General features: G+C 35.8%; 1 protein-coding gene across 11 annotated transcripts in view; it reads left to right on the top strand.

Annotated features, from left to right (window-relative positions):
• Positions 1-20,694, top strand: part of CNTLN (centlein) — a 478,854-nt gene that overhangs the window by 347,815 nt on the left and 110,345 nt on the right. For all 11 annotated transcript variants that reach the window (XM_063787952.1, XM_063787956.1, XM_009456357.3 and 8 more), the window contains one exon: positions 16,670-16,761. In XM_063787952.1, the coding sequence (XP_063644022.1) occupies positions 16,670-16,761 (92 nt within the window). The remainder of the gene's footprint in view (positions 1-16,669; positions 16,762-20,694) is intronic.

The following is a 20,694-nucleotide window of genomic DNA, read 5'->3' as shown; positions in this document are numbered from 1 at the left end:
GACAGCTGGAGGCTTTAGTATCCCACTTTCAGCATTGGACAGATCTTCCAGACAGAAAATCAACAAAGAAACATTGGAATTAATTTGTACTGTAGACCAAATGGAGCTAATATTTACAGAACATTTCATCCAATGGCTGCAGAATATACATTCTTCTCCCCAGCACATCTATCATTCTCGAGGATAGACTGTGTGTTAAGCCATAAAACAAGTCTTAAAACATTCAAAAAAATTGAAATAATATCAACCATCTTACCTGACAACAATGGAATAGCACTAGTAATCAATAACATGAAAAATTTTGGAAGCTCTGCAGACATATGGAAATTAAACAATGTGCTCCTGAATGACCCGTGTGTCAATGAAGAAATTAAGGAGGAAATTAAAAAATTTCTTGAAACAAATGATAATGGAAGCACAACATACTGGAACCTATGGGATACAGCAAAAGCAATACTAAGGGAAGTTTATAGCTATAAATTCCTACATCAAAGAAGAAGAAAAATTTCAAATAACGATGCATCTTGAAGAGCTAGAAAAGCTAGAGCTAATCAAACCCAAAATTAGTAAAAGAAAAGAAGTAATAAAGATCAGAGCAGAGATAAATAAAATTAAAATGAATAAAACAATATGAAAAAAATCATTAAAACAAAAAGTTGGTTTATCAAAAAGCTAACCAAAATTTACAAACCTTTAACCAGACTAAGAAAAAGAGAACACAAGTAAATATCAGATGTGAAAAAGTAGACATTACAACAGATACTGCCGAAATTTAAAGCACTGTTAGTGGCTACTGTCACCAACTATATGCCAAATACATATCAGCTATATGCCAATAAATTGGAAAATCTAGAAGAAATGGATAAATTCTTATACACATACAACCTACTAAGATTATTGAACCATGAAGAAATCCAAAACCTGAACGGAACAATGATAAGTAAAGAGATTGATGCCATAATGCAGAGCCTCCCAGCAAAGAAACAACCAGGACCTGGTGACTTCCCTGCTGAACTCTACCAGACATTTAAAGAAGAACTAACTCCAATCTTACTCAAACTATTCCAAAAGGTAGAAGAGGAGGGAATACTTTCAAACTCATTCTACAAGGCCAGTATTAGCTTGATACCAAAACCAGACAAAGACACATCAAAAAAAGGAAACTATAGTTCAATATCCCTGATGAACATTGATGCAGAAAAAACCTCTGCAAGATACTAGCAAGCTGAATTCAACAACACATTAAAAAATGAGTCATCATGACCAAGTGGGATTTATCCAAGGGTTGCAAGGATGGTTCAACATTTGGACATTAATCAATGTGATACATATTATCAACAGAATGAAGGACAAAAACCATAGGATCATTTTACTTAGTCCTGAAAAAGCATTCAGTAAAATTCAACATTCTTTCATGAGAAAATCTCTCAAAAAACTGGTTTTATTGGAACAAACATACATCAGGATAATAAAAGGCATATGGGACAGAGCTATTGCTGGTATCATATTGAATCAGGAAAAACTGAAAGCTTTTCCTTTAAGATTTGGAACATGACCATGATGCCTACTTTCACCACTGTTATTCAACATAGTACTGGATGTCCTAGTTAGGGCAGTCACACAAGAGAAAGAAAGGGCATCCAAATTAGGAAGAAGTCAAATTATCTTTATTTGCCAATGATATGATTTTGTATTTGGAAAAACTTAAGAGTCCATAAAAAAACTATTAGAAAGGATAAACAAATTCAGTAAAGTGGAGAATACAAAATCAACATACAAAAATCAGTATCATTTCTATATGCCAACAGCAAACAATCTGAAAAAGAAATCAAGAAAGCTAATTCCATTTACAGCAGCTACACCTAAAAGTCAGTACCTAGGATTTGACCAGAGAAGTGAAGAATCTTCCTACAATAAAAACTATAGAATATTGATGAAAGAAATTGAAGGAGACACACAAAAAATGGAAAGACATCCCCTCTTAATGGATTGTAAAAACCAATATTGTTAAAATGACCATATTACCTAAAGCAATCTACAGATTTAATGCAAGCCCTATAAAAATACCAATGACATTCTTCACAGAAACAGAAAAAACAATCCTAAAATTTATATAGAATAAAAGAGACCCAGAATAGCCAAAGCTATTGTAAACAAAAAGAACAAAACTAGAGGAATCACATTTCTTAAATTAAATTATACTATAAAGCTACAGTAACTAAAACAGCATGAAAATTGACACATAGACCAATAGAACCTAACAGACAACCCAGAAATATATTCATACCTCCATATAAACTAATTGTTGACAGCGTTGCCGAGACATACATTGGGAAAAGGACAGTCTCTTCAATAAATACTGCTGGGAAAACAAGATATTCATATGCGTAAGAATGAAACTAGTCCCCTATGTCTTGCCATATACAAAAATCAAACACAGTGGATTAAACACTTAAATCTCAGACCTCAAACTATGAAACTACTAAAAGAAAACATTGGGGAAAGTCTCCACGATGTTGGACTGAGCAAGGATCTTTTGAGTAATATCCTACAAGCACAGGCAACCAAAGCAGAAATGGACACATGGGATTACATGAAGCTAAAAAGCTTCTGGACAGCAAGGGAACAATCAACAAATCAAAGAGACAAGCCACAGAGTGGGAGACAATATTTGCAAACTACCCATCTAACAAGGGATTAATAACCAGAATATATAAGCAGCTAAAAACTACTCTGTGGGAAAAAATTTAATAATCCAATTAAAAAATGGGCCAAAGCTATGAGTAGACATTTCTCAAAAGAAGACATACCATTTGCAAATAGATATATGAAAATGCTCAACATTATTGATCATCAGAGAATACAAATCAAAACTAAAATGAAATATCATCTCATCCCAGCCTGAATGGCTCTTATCCACAAGACAGGCAATAACAAATGCTGGGGAAGATGTGGGTAAAAAGGGAACTCTCGTACATTCTTGGTAGGAATGTAAATTAGTACAACTACTATGGAGAACAGTTTGGAATTGACTCAAACAATTAGAAATAGGCTGGGTGCAGTGGCTTATACCTATAATCCCACACTTTGGGAGGCTGAGGTGGGTGGATCACTTGAGGTCAGGAGTTTGAGACCAGCCTGGCCAACATGGTGAAACTCCATCTCTCCTAAAAATACAAAATGAGAGGGGTGTGGTGGCACACACACCTTTAATCCCAGTTACTTGGGAGGCTGAGACAAGAGAATCCCTTGAACCAGGAGTTGGAGGTTGCAGTGAGCCGAGATTGTGCCACTGCACTCCAGCCTGGGTGACAGAAGTGAGACTCCATCTCAGGAAAAAAAAAAAAAAAAAAAATGGAAGTAGAGTTGTGATATGATCTAGCTATCACACTGCTAGTTATATACCCAAAAGAAAGGAAATCAGTATATTGAAGAGATATCTGCATTCCCATGTTTATTGCAGCATTATTCATAATAGCCAAAATTTGGAAGCAACGCAAATGTTCATCAACAGACAAATGGATAAAATGAATGTGGTACATACACACAATGGTGTACTATTCAGCCATAAAAGAATTGAAATCTTGTCATTTGCAACAACATGGATGAAATTGGAGGTCATTGTGTTAAGTGAAATAAGCCAGGTATAGAAAGACAGACTTCACATATTCTCACTTATTGGTGGGAGCTAAAAATTAAAACAATTGAACTCATGGAGCTAGAGAGTAGAAGGATGGTCACCAGAGCCTGGGAAGGGTAGTTGGAGGAAGTGGGAATAATTAATGGATTACAAAAAAAATAGTTGGAAAGAACAAATAAGACCTGGTGTTTGCTAGCATGACAGGGTGACTGTATTAAAAAATAATTTAATTGTTGGATGGTTTGTAATGTAAAAGTTAAGTGCTTGAGGTGATGGATGCCCCATTTACCCTGATATGATTATTATGCATTGCCTGTGTATCACATGTCATCTACCCTGTAGATACATCTACTGTGTAACCACACACAAAAATTCTAGAGATTATTTTATAAGGATAAATGATACTCATTTTTATTATTCATTGATAAAGTTTTCCTAGTTTTGTTTGTTTACAGTTTTGTAGGTACTATAGTGTTATGCTCAATATCAATAATTTGTTAATATTTTGGTTAGGCATTACATTTTTTGGGAAATTATTTAGTTCTTATCTTTTTTCCTGGAATCAAAATCTTAGAGTTAGAAGGAAATTTGGAGATCTTCAGATCTGCAACCTCCCTGACAGCTAGCTTAAATATGACCAGTAACGGGGAATGTCTCACTGCTCAAATTGCAAGAGGATTATCTCTTTATTAAAGCCAAGATAACTATATTTCGTATATAACTTCAGTAACTCATTAGAAAAATTAAAGATTGATATGACAGGATTTTTTTTGTTTAACCTGTTACATTCTAACCACTGTACTTTTAGGTTTTGACAATTTATACTTAATAATTAGTTTTCATATACCCTTCACTTGGCTTTTGTCCCAGTTACTGTTGTTGCTCCAATGCTCACATTCAGGTTACTGGTGACTTGTTAAGGCCAATATTTGAACCCCTCCATTTAACACCTTTAATTTTCATCATATTTCAAGCTTATCTCTTTATCAGCTTCTGAATCACATTGTCTCATTTTATGTCCTACTCTTGCTGTTATCTTCCCGTCTCTTTCAGTGGAACATTTTTTCATTTACTTCTTAATAACTAGGGTTTGCTAAGACTTTATCCTTGGTTTACTTTTCAAAATTAATGACTTTATGTTTTTTTGAAAAATTATACATACTTACATTCGAGCAGTAAGAAAGAAAAAAGAAGAAAGCAAAGAAAAAACTAGTTCACAACATGTTAGAGATAAAATTTTTTAATATTATCATATAAACATCTCTTTTCTTTTTCTTTTTTTTAAATTTTTAAATTTTTTTTTTTTTGAGACGGAGTCTCGCTCTGTCCCTGAGGCTGGAGTGCAGTGGTGCCATCTCGTCTCACTGCAAGCTCCGCCTCCCGGGTTCACGCCATTCTCCTGCCTCAGCCTCCCAAGTAGCTGGGACTGCAGGCGCCCACCACCTCGCCCGGCTAATTTTTTGTATTTTTAGTAGAGACGGGGTTTCACCATGTTAGCCAGAATGGTCTCGATCTCCTGACCTTGTAATCTGCCCACTTTGGCCTCTCAAAGTGCTGGGATTACAGGCGTGAGCCACCGCACCTGGCCATAACCATCTCTTAATGGCCAGATATGGAGAAGGCTAGATGGGTAGACTAATTATATAAAAAGAGTGTCATATTTTTGAAAAAGAGATTTACATTTATTATATTTATTTGGAGCCAACTAAATGAAGAGAAACAGAAGTAAAGGTAAATGAGCTGTAAACTTTAGATAAATGTTTTCTTTGCTTCAAAAGAATTAATTTCTTTAAGATTAAAAAAAATTACAAAAAGCAATTAACACCTTGCTATGCAAGATGGAAAACCCAGAATTTTTACAAAACTTTTTTGTAAAAGTTTTTTGTTTCCTCCACATCTTGAGTTTTGTTCATTAAATTTCTTTTTAAAAATTTTACCAAAGTCTGTAACTTTATATATTACAAGAATAATTTCCTCAGCTTTAAAGTCTTGTCTCTCTATATAACGAATTCAATACTCATCACATTTTTAAAAGCCATGGCTTTTCTATTTATGAATTCTTTCTTTTCGTATGTTTCTTGATTAGCCAGATAAAATTCAAACTATTACTAGGCGCGGTGGCTCACGCCTGTAATCCTAGCACTTTGCAGGCCGAGGCAGGTGGATCACCTGAGGTCAGGAGTTTGAGACCAGCCTGGCCAACATGGCAAAACTCTCTACTAAAAATACAGAAATTAGCCGGGCGTAGTGGTGCGTGCCGGTAATCCCAGCTACCTGGTAGGCTGAGACAGGATAATCTCTTGAACACAGTGGGCAGAGGTTGCAGTGAGCCAAGATTGCGTCATTGCACTGCAGCCTGGGCGCCACTTCACTCCAGCCTGGGTGAAAGAGCAAGACTCTGTGTCAAAAAACAAACAAACAAACAAACAAAAAAAAACAAGCATTTTTTCAAGAAGGAATGAAAGTAGCCATATTTGTAAGAACCTAGATGTTTGAGAATATGATTCAACAGGGATTAAATGGGCTCGGTATAATTTTATTGGGTTACACCCTTTTTTCCTCAGAACTTTCTAGATGTTACTCATTTATAGAATCAGTGGTTGCTGTGAGGATGTGTTACAGAGAGGTGTCTGCATTCCCCAACCTCCCCTGTATCACCCCTGCTGTGGATGTCACTTGCCTTTGCTAAGTGGATGCCTGAAAATTTACTTTTTTCAACTTGATATTCAAAAACTTAAATAGAATATGTCAATATAATTTGTTCTAGATCACATATTCGTGAAATACCTATGCATTTATTGTCAATTAAAATATTTGTTCCAAGCATTTCTCTTTTGCATATATTTTTGCATACTTTTCTATTCCACTTTTTATACTCTAAATCAAGGAAGTTGTCTTTATGTTAGATTATTTTTTGTCCGGCCTTCATATCTATTTTCTTAACAATTCTTTAATCTTTTGTCTTTTTCTTCTGCATTCAGTTTATCTCAAGACTTTCCTTCATCAGTAATTCAATTTTTAGCCAGGTTTTATCGTTCTTTTGTTCTTTTTTTGAGACGGAGTCTTGCTCTGTCACCAGGCTGGAATGCAGTGGCACAATCTTGGCTCATTGCAACCTCCGACTCCCTGGTTCAAGCAATTCTCCTGCCTCAGTCTCCCACGTAGCTAGGATTACAGGCATGCACCACCATGCCCAGCTAATTTTGTATTTTTTTAGTAGAGATGGGGTTTCACCATGTTGGCCAGGATGGTCTCGATCTCCTGATCTCGTGATCCACATGCCTTGACCTCCCAAAATGCTGGGATTACAGGTGGGAGCCACCGCACCCGGCCTTCTTTTGTTCTTTCTTACATTTCTATTTAATCTGTAATAATGTTCTTTGTTATTGTTGTTGTTTTCAATTTATTGTCTCAATTCTTCAAATTCTTATTTTATTTTTGGATGTTTTATTATTTCTTTTCTGAGCTTGTATTTTATTAAATTCAGGTTTTTGGTAAGTTCTTTTCTTCCTTTGTGGCTTTTCTTTTACAATTTGGATTCAAAATCGGTATTTTGTTAAATGTACACTTTGCTCCACCAACTACAGAGTATTTTCTATTGTAGAAGGGGTGACCCAGGATTTCAAATTGTTGTCTGGCTTCAGCAGAGTGTGTTGGATCTAACCAGGCCTGGTAGTTCTCAGTGTTTTTGCTGAGAACCATTTCTGCTGCTCTTCATTCCTTTCTGTAGATCCATATTTCCATCTGGTGTTATCTTCTTTCTGCCTGAAGGACTTCTTTCATATTTCTTAGAGTGCACATCTGCTGGTAGTGAAATTCTTTCAGCTGTCATACACCTGAAAAATATCCCTATTTTTCTTCATTTTGAAAGGTATTTTCAATAAGTATAGAATGCTACATTGACAGATTTTTTTTTTCTTTAGCAGTTAATTACTCCACTGTCTTCTGGTGCGAATTGTTTCTGATAAGAATTCTGCTGTCATTCTTACTTTGTTCACGTTAGTATAATGTGCCCCCCTTTTTTCCCTCGGCTAGTCAGAGCATAAACTACTACTGCACCTGTATGAGCTTTGCAGTTTGTTTCCTCTAAGTTTTCTCTAATCCTTTTGGATGTTTTTTTTTTCTCTTAAACTTGGGTAGTTTCCTTAAATGCATGTGCTGATTAGTACTTGGCTGAAGACTTAAGGTTCTCAGGTCTGTACATCTTCAGAGCTCTCCCTGTATCTGAGTAGATCTCTCCTCTATGACACTTTGCCCTGCAAACTCTAGCTCACTTGACCTCCCTGGAACCCAGGGTATGTCTCCTTAATTTAGGAAGATTACTGGGCTACATTTAGGTTTCCTGTTTCTGTGCTGTAGCTTGGAAGCTCTCTGTAAGCAGTAAGCTGGGGTAATTAAAGAACTCACCTTATTTGTTGCCCTCTCTCAGAGATGACATTGTCTGATGCCCAGTATCTAAAAACCATTTTTCATACATTTTGTCTAGTTTTTAGTTGCTCCATATAGAAGGGAAAATCTGCTCCCTCTAACTTACTTTTCTTCTTATTGAACATGTTTTCTCTAGATTAAATCCCAAAACTTTTTCCATGTTCCAAATATATATTTCCTATTTTCTGACACCTGTTTCCTTCTGGCTGCTTTTACAAGTATCTTAAAAGTTAAGCATGTCATCCAAAAAAACTCATTGCCTTTTCCCTCAAATGAGTTCAGTCTCCTCTAGTCTTCCCAAATGAATACCTTAAGCCCCTACCATGCTAAATTTCTCTTTACTGAAAATTGCAATTTATAGCGTAATGGGTCTTGAATAGAATCCCACAATACCTCTGTCAAGAGCTTAGCTGAACTGGAGAGAGCTGAAATGCCAGGTGTATGAATAGCTGCTCTAAGAGAACAAACCAAAATGAAAGTTACAGCCACCTTTAATTAATTACTGAGATAGTTTAAGCAAGAGGCTAAAGGGGGGAAAGTGCCGGCTCCCCATATTTTATTTTCCCCCATTGGTCAAGTGGATCAACATAGAAATGAGGGTTGTCTCATTGCCAGTGGATCCTCAAACAAAAGTTTCTTGCCATGTGATAGACCTGAGGCATTGGGGGAGGGTATGGGAGGATGGTTGGGAGAGGAAAAGTATAAAGTCCGAATGAGTCAGAATGAGGACAAGTATCTTCAAGTTTACTGCCTCCTCCCAGTCTCCTAAGGAGGTTTCTCGAGAAACACCTAAGCAAGCCTCAGCCAAAGGCCCCCAATAAAAATGCCTCCATATTGAGACACCTGTGGTAGAGATACAGATACGTGTGTAACAGTGTGATTGGCCGGGGAAACTAGTGTCCTTGACCAGGACCTGTGTCCTTGAGTGTAACTCCCTTCAGAGACTGCAGTCCATTGACGTACAACAAGTCTGGTTGGGGAGGGCAGCTTTCCCCCATGAGGTGTGCCAGGTAAAACCTTTGTAATTACCTATGGCCAAGCCTGACAAATCACATGTAAGGTTTGGCCAGGAGCTAGATTCCTCAGTCTTTACTGAGTCACAAGTGCATGAATATGTTCACAAAACCATTTCTTAACCATGTTCGTCATTGAAAGTTGAGGGCTTGTGTATCAGACAATGCAAGAAACAAGCAAATGGGGAAACTCATTCATAAACAATAGCAAGCATTTATTTATTGCATATAGGTCTGTGTGTTGGCTGAAACAGCTCTTACTGCTGCAGGTTTTCTGGTCCAGCTCTGTTTCAGGCTGCATGTCAAGTCCACTTCTGCTCCATGTGTCTGATTCTTGAACACAATGCAACAAGTGTAAACATGAAGAGCTTCTTTTGCCTATGTTTGGAACTGGCACACTGTAACCTCCACCTGAGATTTCTTTGGCTAAAGCAAGTCTTCTTATTAAATACAGCCAACAACAATTCATACTGTCAGTGTTAGTTTCTATGGAGGATTGGGGTAGTATTTTTAGGCCTTTACCCAGAGTCTACTAGGCCTTGCATTATTCCTTTCAGAAATTATTAGCAACAGGCATGACAGCCAAATCCTGAGCCATGTTTTAATGTCAGCATCTGAGATTTGGCCTTTATGCTGCCAGTGATTTAGTGTCCACTCCTTTGATATGGTAACAAACAATTTCATTTTCCAACTCTAAAAGTACTGGAACTTATACACTTCCCATATTTCAATGGCCAGTGCCTTTCTGAGCTCTGATCTTTCTTAGAGTAGCTAGTCAAGTGCAGCCAGCAATAACCAAACTCATACTATCAGCATTCTGCACTGACACCTCCTCACTCAGTATAAAATTTATTAAGTTATTAGGTACATTTTTTGCCTTCCAGGTTATGCCAGGTGGCAGTTTTCCAAATGTTTTGTAACTACATAACATGGGTTACCATTTTCTCAGCATCCTGTAACATATATTTTGCCACCCACCACCCAGTCCCAAAATCAGTGCCACATAATTTAGTCTTTTATCATAGCAGCACCCCACTTAAAATTACCAATTTCTGTATCCCATCAGCTTTTGCTGCAGAATAAACAACCACAAAGTCTCACTAGCATGCAGTAATAAACATTTATTTCTTGCTCATGAGTCTATCAGCTGGGATAACTGTGCTGCAGGCTGCAGGTCTGTTGGTTGGCTGGAGTGCTTCACCTTGAGGCAATATTGGATTTAGGTCTGCTCCATATTTCTTAATCCCAGTCCCAGGCTGAAGGGGCAGTGACTACCTGAACATGTTCTTTTCAAGGTGGATGTTGGAAATTTCCAAGGGGTGATCAGAAGCATACAATTTCTTGAGTTCTAGGCTCATTTATACCCATGTTTCCCTAGTCCAAGCAAATCACATGGCCAAACTCAACATTAATGGAGCAGGGATCTGTACTGCATCCATGAAGGTATCCATGAAAGGAGTAAGCATTTGCTGAGTAATAATCTACCATAGTATGATATAAAATCATAAGCCAGTGAACAAAAGTATGCTGGAGCTGTTAGTATATGTTGCAAGCATATGGCTTGCTAGATAGTCTGACCCAATCCAGAAATAAAGCATCTAGAATGGAGTAAATGGATTGCAAATTTCAGATTGTCCTTTTTAAATATTAATTTAAAAAAGCATAGACTTTCATAATAGCTGGGCAGCATACAATTTAAGTTCCAGATTTCTGGCAAGTAACTCAAGTTTACTTACTATTAAGAATAGATTGTGTTGGATACATACCAAAAAGAACATGACCAAAACAATCAAGCCTTCGGAAATGGTCATCCTACTTTAACTTAGAGCCAAATCAAGGGAACATCTTGGGAACAAAAGGGAAAACCTTTTAGGCATATTCAGGTTTTCTCCAATAAAGCCAAAAACTTTTCAACATCAATAAAAATGTTAAAATATTTACTTCTTGGAATGATTAATATTAACTAATTCTTTGTGACCATAATTTAATGCACAGTCATTAATCTGTTGAGCATATACCTAGTACCTAAACATTTAAGGAGAATAACAAAAATTGTTCTAAAACCCATGCAGTATATTTTATAAATAAAGGAAGGTCAGACTGCAGTTTCGTTTTATACTACTTACAATTGCTATCCAATCTAGCATAAGGGCATTCCTTCCAGCCCTATTCTTGGTGTGTTAATATTTCTGATCTTATTCTCTTATTTAGTGACTTCTGCTAATAGCAAAATAAAGCCCAAATTCGTTTATCCCACTGAAAATTAGCCCCTGCCTACCTCATTAGCCTTATCTTTCATATGTTTAGCATTATTTTTTCCTCCCTGGAACTGAAAAATCAGCAAAATAAAACCCCAAAAGTGCTTTAGCGTTTAATACCTCTGGACCAGTGTACACAGTACTGTATTCCTTTCTTGCAGGTTCCATGTAGAAAAGACCTCCTCATCTTTAACAACAGAATTGGGGTGTGACCTCCTATCTAAAGCCTTTTTCTGTTCTCTTTGTTTGTACCCTCAACATATATAAATATATAAAATATTATATAAAACATGTGCATTGTACGTATATGTATATACACACACAAATATATCTATATAAATGATTTATACACAGTTTTTGGTTGCTTCTGTTATGCTTAAAGTCATGCTTCTTTGTAGTTGTTACCAACATGGCACTGTGGCTCACACTGTAATCCCAAGATTTTGAGAGGCTGAGGCAGGTGAATCGTTTGAATCCAGGAATTTGAGACCAGCCTGGGCAACCCTGTCTCTACCAAAAAAAAAAAGTTGGGTGTGGTGGCACACACTTGTACTCCCAGCTACTTGGGTCGCTGAGGCTGGAGGATCACTTGAGCCCTGGAGGCGGAGGTTACAGTGAGCCGAGATCGCACCACTGCATTCCAACCTGGGTGATACAGCAGGACCCTGTCTTAAAAAAAAAAAAATGGGAATTTTAAAATTAAAAAAATTATTTTTAAAATAAGCCAAAGGAGTATTAGGAATATAGGGAACTATCAAAGTAAATTGAAACAAAAGTTAATTGCAAGAAGTAATTCGTAACATGAATTTTTTTTTTTTTTTTTTTTGAGATGGAGCCTCGTTCTGTCACCCAGGCTGGAGTGCAGTGGCGCGATCTCGGCCCACTGCAAGCTCTGCCTCCTGGGTTCACGCCATTCTCCTGCATCAGCCTCCCGAGTAGCTGAGACTACAGGCGCCTGCCACCATGCTCGGCTAATTTTTTTGTATTTTTGTAGAGATGGGGTTTCACCGTGTTAGCCAGGATGGTCTCGATCTCCTGACCTCGTGATCCGCCTGTCTCGGCCTCCCAAAGTACTGGGATTACAGGCGTGAGCCACCTTGCCCGGCCCATAACATGAAATTTATATGAAGTCAGAAACACAGTTACAATGTTAAACTTCACAAAGCTAATTCATTTAAGTATAAAGATCGAAATTAAAATATAATGAAGCACTTGGAAGTAGAAAATAAACAGTCTAAAATATTTTAAAAGTGTGGGCTTAAGGAATAGCATAAAATAAAAAGAGGGTGTTACACATGGCTTTCAAGCTAGCTAGAGGAATTAAAGATAGCACGTTCAAATTCCCCTGATTCATCCAGCGAGCTAATAGGATCGAGTCCATCAAGTCCCCAGCTTAAAGACATTTTATTTTTAAGGCAAGGAAGCCTATTTATTGGGTGTAATTTATAATAAATTAAATGAAAAAAAAAACTACTTATCCTTCTGTTTTCCTACCTCTTGTCCTAGAAAAAGATACTTACATCATCCTGGTAACTTCCTTTTTAGAATATTTGTGGCTGGTAACAAAAATGGGCTAATTGTCTTTGAATTTTCACTGATTGAATAGATTCTTCCCAGGCCTCCTGCCCAGGTAAACTCAAAGGGGATGGTCTAGGTCTCCAGAAAGAGGTGCCAAGTATAACAGTCATATCAAATGATTGAAATTCTCTCCTACTCATCAGAAACAGGATTTATTTCTTGCCATTTCATTCATCAGAAATGGGACTTCAGTTTTCATTGGCTTATGGTTACTTCTCAGAGGAGATGGGTTCTAATTATAGTTGGCTGATCTGACTTTATTTTGCCTAAGACAACAATTTTTAATTAACACAAAAACCAAAAACTTTTTCATGGCAGGTCTTGCTGATTATTGCCTATTTATCCCCAATTCACTTATCTGAAACAGTGTTCAGAGTTATTTTTACTCACAATACTTCTGACACCAATTTTATAGGTTTTTTTCTTCCACCCAACAACTAACTCATTGCTTCTCCAAACTCCAATTGGGCAATTCAGTTCAATTCTAGCTACTTAGAATTAGTGCAGACCCTACAGATTAAGGACTGTGTCCCACAGGACTGCCTCCATTTTAGATCCCAGTCACAAGTCCCAGGTTTCCACCTGTATTTCTGACCAACTGAGTTTAAATTGGGGGTTCCCAGGAGCCCTTCCTCAGATTTGTTAATTTGCTAGAATGGCTCAAAAAAGTTTTCCATTTACTATTGCTTGTTTATTATAGAGGATACAACTCAGGAACAGCCAAATAGAAGAGTTGCATAGTTCATGGTATGGAGGAAGGAACAGGAAGCTTTCATGTCCTTTCTGAGCATGCCACCTTCAGCACCTCAGTGTGCTCACCAACTTGGAATTTCTCCAAACTCCACAGAGTTTTTTATGGAGCTTCCATTAAGTAGCCATCATTGATTCAATCATTGGCCATTGGTGACTGAATTCAATCTCCATTTCTTCTCCGCTCTGCAGAGGCCTGGTGGTGGGGCTGGATGTTAAAACCATCTAATCACATGGTTGCCTCCTCTTGCAGCCAGTCCTCATCTTGAACCTATCTAGGGGCTCACCAGGAATCATCTTATTAAGCATAAACTCTGGTATGGTTGAAAGGAGCTTGTTATGCTTTGCTTATAATAACAAAAGATGGTCCTATTACTCAAGAAATTCCAAAGGTTTTAGAAACTGTGTTTCAGGAACTGGGGACAAAATCCAAATACAGTGGGCCCTCTGTATCCACGGGTTCCACATCCCTGGATTCAACCAACTGCAGATCAAAAATATTTGAAAAAAAATTGTATCTGTATTGAACATGTATAGACTTTTTATCTTGTTATTCCCTAAACAATGTAGTGTAACAATATTTACGTAGCATTTACATTGTATTAGTTATTATAAGTAATATAGAGATTATTTAAACTATACAGGAGGATGTGCATAGGTTATTTGCAAATGCTACATCAGGGACTTGAGCATGGTTGGATTTAGGTATCCCAGGAAGGTCCCTGGAACAGGAACGACTGTATGTGTTTCTTATTGTATCACAAGTACCTTCTGAAGTAAAACCTACCCACTATGATTCTCATTTTCTTTTCCTAAAAGTGAAATAAAAATAGCAATATTTTTTAGGAAATTGCCCATACAATAAGTTGATAACTATTTTCCTTTCTTAATCCCTCAAATTGATATAATCACAAACAGATCTTTAAGAAACTTTTTGTATGAAGCTTCATATTAAGATCAGGGAAAAAACAATGATAATAGATTTTTCAAATCATTTGTTAAATTAATTAAAAGAAAGAATCTAAAAGAATACAAAGTAAAAGATTGCAGAAAACTTTATATTAATTATTTAAGCCAAGAGGATTAAAAGAAAAAATATGGAAAATAGAATATACTAAGCTCTTAAATAACTATGAATAAGCAAAATTAAAGGTTAGTGAGAAAAAGAAAAAATGGAGAGAAGAAACTCCTGAGAAAGAATATACATTAGAATGAATGTTTATACTAGTAAAAGTAAAGCATTTAAAACTAAAATATCAAAAATAAATCTCCAGTAAACTGAAGCATATGCTCACATCTCCCATAGGAAAGAAATAGGAGTGTGTATTTCTAACTAGGTCTTGTTGGTTTATTTCCCAAATCCTGAGATCCTTGAAGAGAAAGAGAATCAAGGGCCAGAAAATTGGATCCTTGTTTCTTTCCATGGCATGACCTTATCTTCTTGAGCGTTCCGTATAAACCGGTGAAGGGGAGAAACAAATGTCAGCAGATAAGTACAGGTGAACACGGTTAGCCAATCTACCAGTGGACCTCACACACATCCAGGAGCAAACAAGCAGCACACAAATTCATTTTTAAATCAGTCTTCACCATTTATTTTATTGGAAGTGTTTAGCTATTGTTGGCATCCCATGCTCTTTGAATATAGAATTATTATTTTTAAGATGAAATATTTCACTCAGAAGTATAACAGATATTTAAATGACTAGAAAGGATGAATTGTATTTGCATATTATTTCTATACTGCTGAAAGATTGTTGTAAATGAATTCAGCACCATGGTGTTAGGGGACTAGAAGAAGAAACTTGGGAACTGATAGATTATTATCAAGGTAAAGGTACTTATTCCCCAGGTGGCAAATTCTACCTATCCTAGCTTTTATTATCCTTAGGATACTGTTCTATTTATTTCATAAGTACAGAAGTTTTAATTGGGTATGTCATTTTTCAAAGACAAAAGAAATGCGTAATTCACTCTAACAAACTTGTTAGTCACTGTTTATACCAGGAGGATTTCTACTCTACAGAGAATAATATTGTTTTCTTTTTCCTTTGTTGAGAAATCAAAGTCTTACACTGACCTACAGCAGCCAAGCATACTTTAAAGCAAAATAATCTCAGGCTAACACAGATATATTTCCTTTTAGTTTTATATATTCTTTTTTGTCCCCTTTTTATTCCTTAAGAAATGTTATATTCCAGAATTAATTCACTAAGAAAATGTTAGTAAAATTTGTCATAGTAATTTATCTGATAAGAAAAAAGCTGTTTATAGGATTTGATATATTTTGATTTTAGTATTAACTGAAGTTTTATGACTTTGTTTTTTCTTTAAGGTTGTTAAGTTACTTGTAGGTTTTGGCTTGGTTGAAAAGGTTTTGGCAGTCAAATGTATAGCTAGTGTAGGAATGATTTGTAGCTATAACCTCATCCATATACCTAGCTTTCTATTTGTTATGAAGTCACAGTATTTCTAGAAGAGTGATTTGTATGGTTTACCTCACCCAGTGCGTGATCTTTCACTTGAAAAAAAGGTTGTGGTAGGGGGTGTTAGGATTTCAGTCCACCCTAATTCTGTTACTGTTTGCTTTGTTCAGCAATCACTGTGATCCTCCTGGCAGGGAACAAGATCCAGAGAACAAAACTAGTAGTGACTGTGTAGATAAAAAGGCAATGAATTCTGCTTTTAAGGCAAAGGGGGAATAGTCTACAAAAGAATGAAAATAGGAATAAAAGTGTAGCATTGTTAACCTGAAGATCTATTGTACTTTTGAAAAATCTTATACTGCAAAAAAAAAAAAAAAGGTGGCACTACAAAGATACATAATTATGTTGCTAAAAATCTTGAAAAGGGTCATTGTTTAGTTACTGGCCAAATACTTGACAAGAAAATAGCCTAGATTATTAACAGTTGAAAAACCATAGAACCCTTTTTCTTAAAATGACAGGACAGTATTTCAGCAGTACACGTGGTATCATAATATATTATTTATTCTCTACCAGAACAGCTCTTTAGATCTGGTGAAGATGATGAGGTCAAGAGGAGTACTCCAGAGAAGAATGAAAAAGAAATGTTGGAGCAGACATTACAGAAGGTAGTCTAATCTTTAAGATATTGAGCTGAGCAAGTTAAATCTGAATTTTAACATAAAGGATTATATTTTAAAATGAGGGCTTGTAAATGTAAACCTTGTGTGAATCCTTAATTTAAATTCATAATTCAAAATCATTGGCTTGCCAAAATGGGGTAAAAAAAATCAATGTTAGTGAAATAAATGTGTAAACACTTGTGCTTCCATTGACATAGATTAACATTATTTTCAAAAGGTGAAATGGAGAGAATGAGAAAAATAGAAATTACAGAAATGTAGACTATATGTGTTTGTTAGTTATAACTTACTTTAAAATATATTTTAATAAGACTCTGCTGTACTTCCACAAATATAGAGATTTATAATATTTGATCTAAAATGCTGAGCATAGTTATAGTTTTACCACAGTAAAATGGTAATATGTTTATAGTTTTAATGTTAAACATGAAAATATATGTGACTCATCTCATTTTAGATAAAAATTTATACCCGTATGATTTAGTACAGCATTTTATGTTTTAATAAGATCACCCATATAAACCTTTGTCATATTATAACATGTCTATCATTAATAGTAAGATACTGTTTTAAAATATTAATATTTACCTTTATAATTTTATACTTAATTTGCATTTTTATAAATAAATACATTGTTATCAAGTTCAATTAAGTGGATCTGATTATTAACACTTTGTTATAAAGAAAATAATCTTTAAATAGTTTGTTCTTGTGATTGTCATTTGGCTATATTAGATTGATTTTAGTTTTTTACAGAACCTTAATACTTAGATAAAGCTGAAAATGTAGAAATATATAACCAAAAATATTAACATAGTTACTTATATATTGTTGCATCTCTGAATTGACTTGTAGGAAATCTAGTGATTTACAGCAGATGATGTGATTGTTCATACTTCTAACACTTGTCAGGTCACAAAGGCTGTCATCTCATTATTACTGAATGACACATATCAAGTTAACATAGTAACACAGAGAACTAGAAATGCTTACATTCATTTATCTTTAGGTAAAATGATTAATTGAATTAATCTATGCACTACCAGCTAGGATGTCATACAGTTCACACTAGCTTATCATCTTTTTCTCAGAACAATATTTTTATTTGCCAGGTTTTATATAATTTTTGTATCTATGGATATGTAATACTATGCTACTGTTTCTTGCCTTAGGGTGGAAACCCTGAAGATAGCCATTATTTCATTCCATCTGCCATAAATGAATGCTACAATAGTAGATCCAGACATCCATTTTAAGACCTAAACAACCAATATAAATTATTTTCATTGTACCATATGTCAAGTTGGTATACTATTTTTTATATTTACCTAATGTAGTTTTATCAAGCACAAGTTAATTCCTCATGTTTGAGTTTCATTATTTTAAAAGGTTATATATGAAACTCACTCAAAATAAATTTTAAAAATAGTAATAAGATGAAAACAATATTTGTATATAGTAGAAATGAAACATATATGCAGATTATTTTGAAAATAATATATTAACATTTCACATTGTTATTGGCAGAATTGTGTTCTGTCCCCCACATTTATATATATTAAGAGTCCTAAGCTGTATTATCTCAGAATGTGGCTGTATTTGGAGATAGGGTCCTTAAAGAGGTAATTAAGTTAAAGTAAGGCTATTAGGGTGATCCCTAATTCAACATGACCAGTGTCTTTATTTAAAAAAAGGAAATTAGAATACAGACAAATACAGAGGGAAGTCCATGTGAAGACACAGGGAAAAGATAGCCATTTACAAGCCAAGGAGAAAGGCCTCAGAAGAAACCAACCCTGCTGACACCTTGATCTTGGACTTCTAGACTCCAGGAATGTGAGAAAATAAATTTCTGTTGTTTAAGTCACCTACTCTGTTATACTTTATTATGGCAAACCTAGCAAACTAATATACACATTTCATAGCTTCATAATATCAGGCATTTTATTTCAGTTTTGAAAAGAGCCCCTTTTTTTTTTTTTTTTTGGAGACAGAGTCTTGCTCTGTCGCCCAGGCTGGAGTACAGTGGGCAGTGTTGGCTCACTGCAACCTCCGCCTCCCAGGTTCAAGCGATTCTCGTGCCTCAGTCTCCCAAGTAACTGGGACTACAAGTGTGCGCCACTATGCCTGGCTAATTTTTGTGTTTTTTGTAGAGATGAGGTTTCACCATGTTGGCCAGGCTGGTCTCGAACTCCTGGGTTCAAGTAATCTGCCTGTCTCAGCCTCCCAAAGTGCTGGGATTACAGGCATGAGCCACCGCACCCGGCCTGAAAAGAGCCATGTATTTGGTATATTATTTTAAATGTTCAGTACTATAAGAAAATATGGGCTTGAGCTGAATTATAACCCACAAACTGAATACTTTTAACAGTTCCCCGGACTTTCATTCTCAAATACGTATTAAAATTTACTTTTCTCTTTTTGAAGGATTAAAATCAGTTTAACAATTTTTGAGAGTATACCTTGAATAACACTTCAATAAGTGCTATGGATTTTCCCTTTTCAAAATGTTTAGAAGTAGTGTCTCTGTTTTGTTATTTGTCCTCCATTTTAAATTTGAATAATTTTGACCAGTTCTCATGATTAAACATACATTCATATTAGGAAGTTAACAGACCTTAAAACCACAGGCATCTTCAATTGGTATGTATATAGGGGTGGAAAGTTGTGGCATCTTTCCTCACCTATCATAAGGGCCACAGTTGACACTCCTATAATAAAAGGCAGGTTAACACGAGAAATATATAACATTTATTTAATCAAAGTTTTATGTGCCACAGGACGCTTCAAAAACAAAGACCCAGAGAAAACTGTCTATTTATGTGCTTAGGTTTGATAAAGAAAGGATAGCCATGCAGAAATGTATCTGTACAAAAGGATATGTCTGTGGTAATAGGCTAAGGAGGGGCAAACCAAGCAAGGCCTGTCTGCTCAGATTCTTCTTGCCCTCTGTGTAGACTTCCTTCCTCCCTGGGTATAGGACAGGACCCCTCTGGAATGAAAGTCTTCAAGGCAGAACTGAGAAAGGAGAAAGTGACCTTTCTTGGTTTTATGGCTTGCTTTTGGGGAGAGGAGTTCTAGTTTGTATGACCTGCCTTAGGGAAGAGGAATTATGTTTGATATGACTTCCTTTAGGGGAGAAAAAAGGGTGGGTGACAGGAGGGCAGGAGATCTTGCTTCTGAGGCACTTCCAGTGACCTTCAATTCAAGGTACTTGGCAAGCCAAAGTGGCATACTTTGGTGTGTTGTATTCTGAGCCCCAACGTTTGTAAAATTTTAATGAGTTGTCCCCAAACTTAAATGGATTTCAGTCAACAGAAAAAAAATGCTAATTTCCAGAATTGGAATCTCAAATTTAAGATGTTTATTTGTTATATTTGTTTATAACATAATTTAATTGAAATATACAGCTGATTTAATGGCTAATTCAGACTATTCAGCACAAGTAATTATATTTTAGTTACAGCAGTTTTATTAGGTAGATGTTAAGGTGAATGATAATAGAAACAGTAATAATGATAATGATAATAAATTGTTTACTACTTACTGTCTGTCAGGAGTTATGGTTTATGATCACATTTAATACTCCCAACAAAACTGCAAGGTGTAGGTATTACTATCCTCATTTCACAGATGAGGAAACTAAAGGTAAAATAACTTAAATATTTTACCAGCTAAAGCAAGTAGAGTTGGAAGTGAGATATAGACCTGATTCAAAATTCTATTTCCCCTAAAACATACTGCTTCTTAATAATATTTTTGTATCACCAAAGTCACTGTTTAAAAAAAAAATGTGGACCAATCAAGGCAACACAATGCGACCCCATCTCTACAAAAAATAAAAAATTAGCCAAGTGTGATGGTGCATGCCTCTGGTCCCAGCTCCTTGGGAGGCTAAGGTGGGAGGATCACTTGAGC

This window comes from Pan troglodytes, chromosome 11, assembly GCF_028858775.2.
Source record: "Pan troglodytes isolate AG18354 chromosome 11, NHGRI_mPanTro3-v2.0_pri, whole genome shotgun sequence".
Taxonomy (NCBI): domain Eukaryota; kingdom Metazoa; phylum Chordata; class Mammalia; order Primates; family Hominidae; genus Pan; species Pan troglodytes.
Note: the sequence above shows the minus strand (reverse complement) of the source record. Positions and strands in the feature narration are given on the sequence as shown.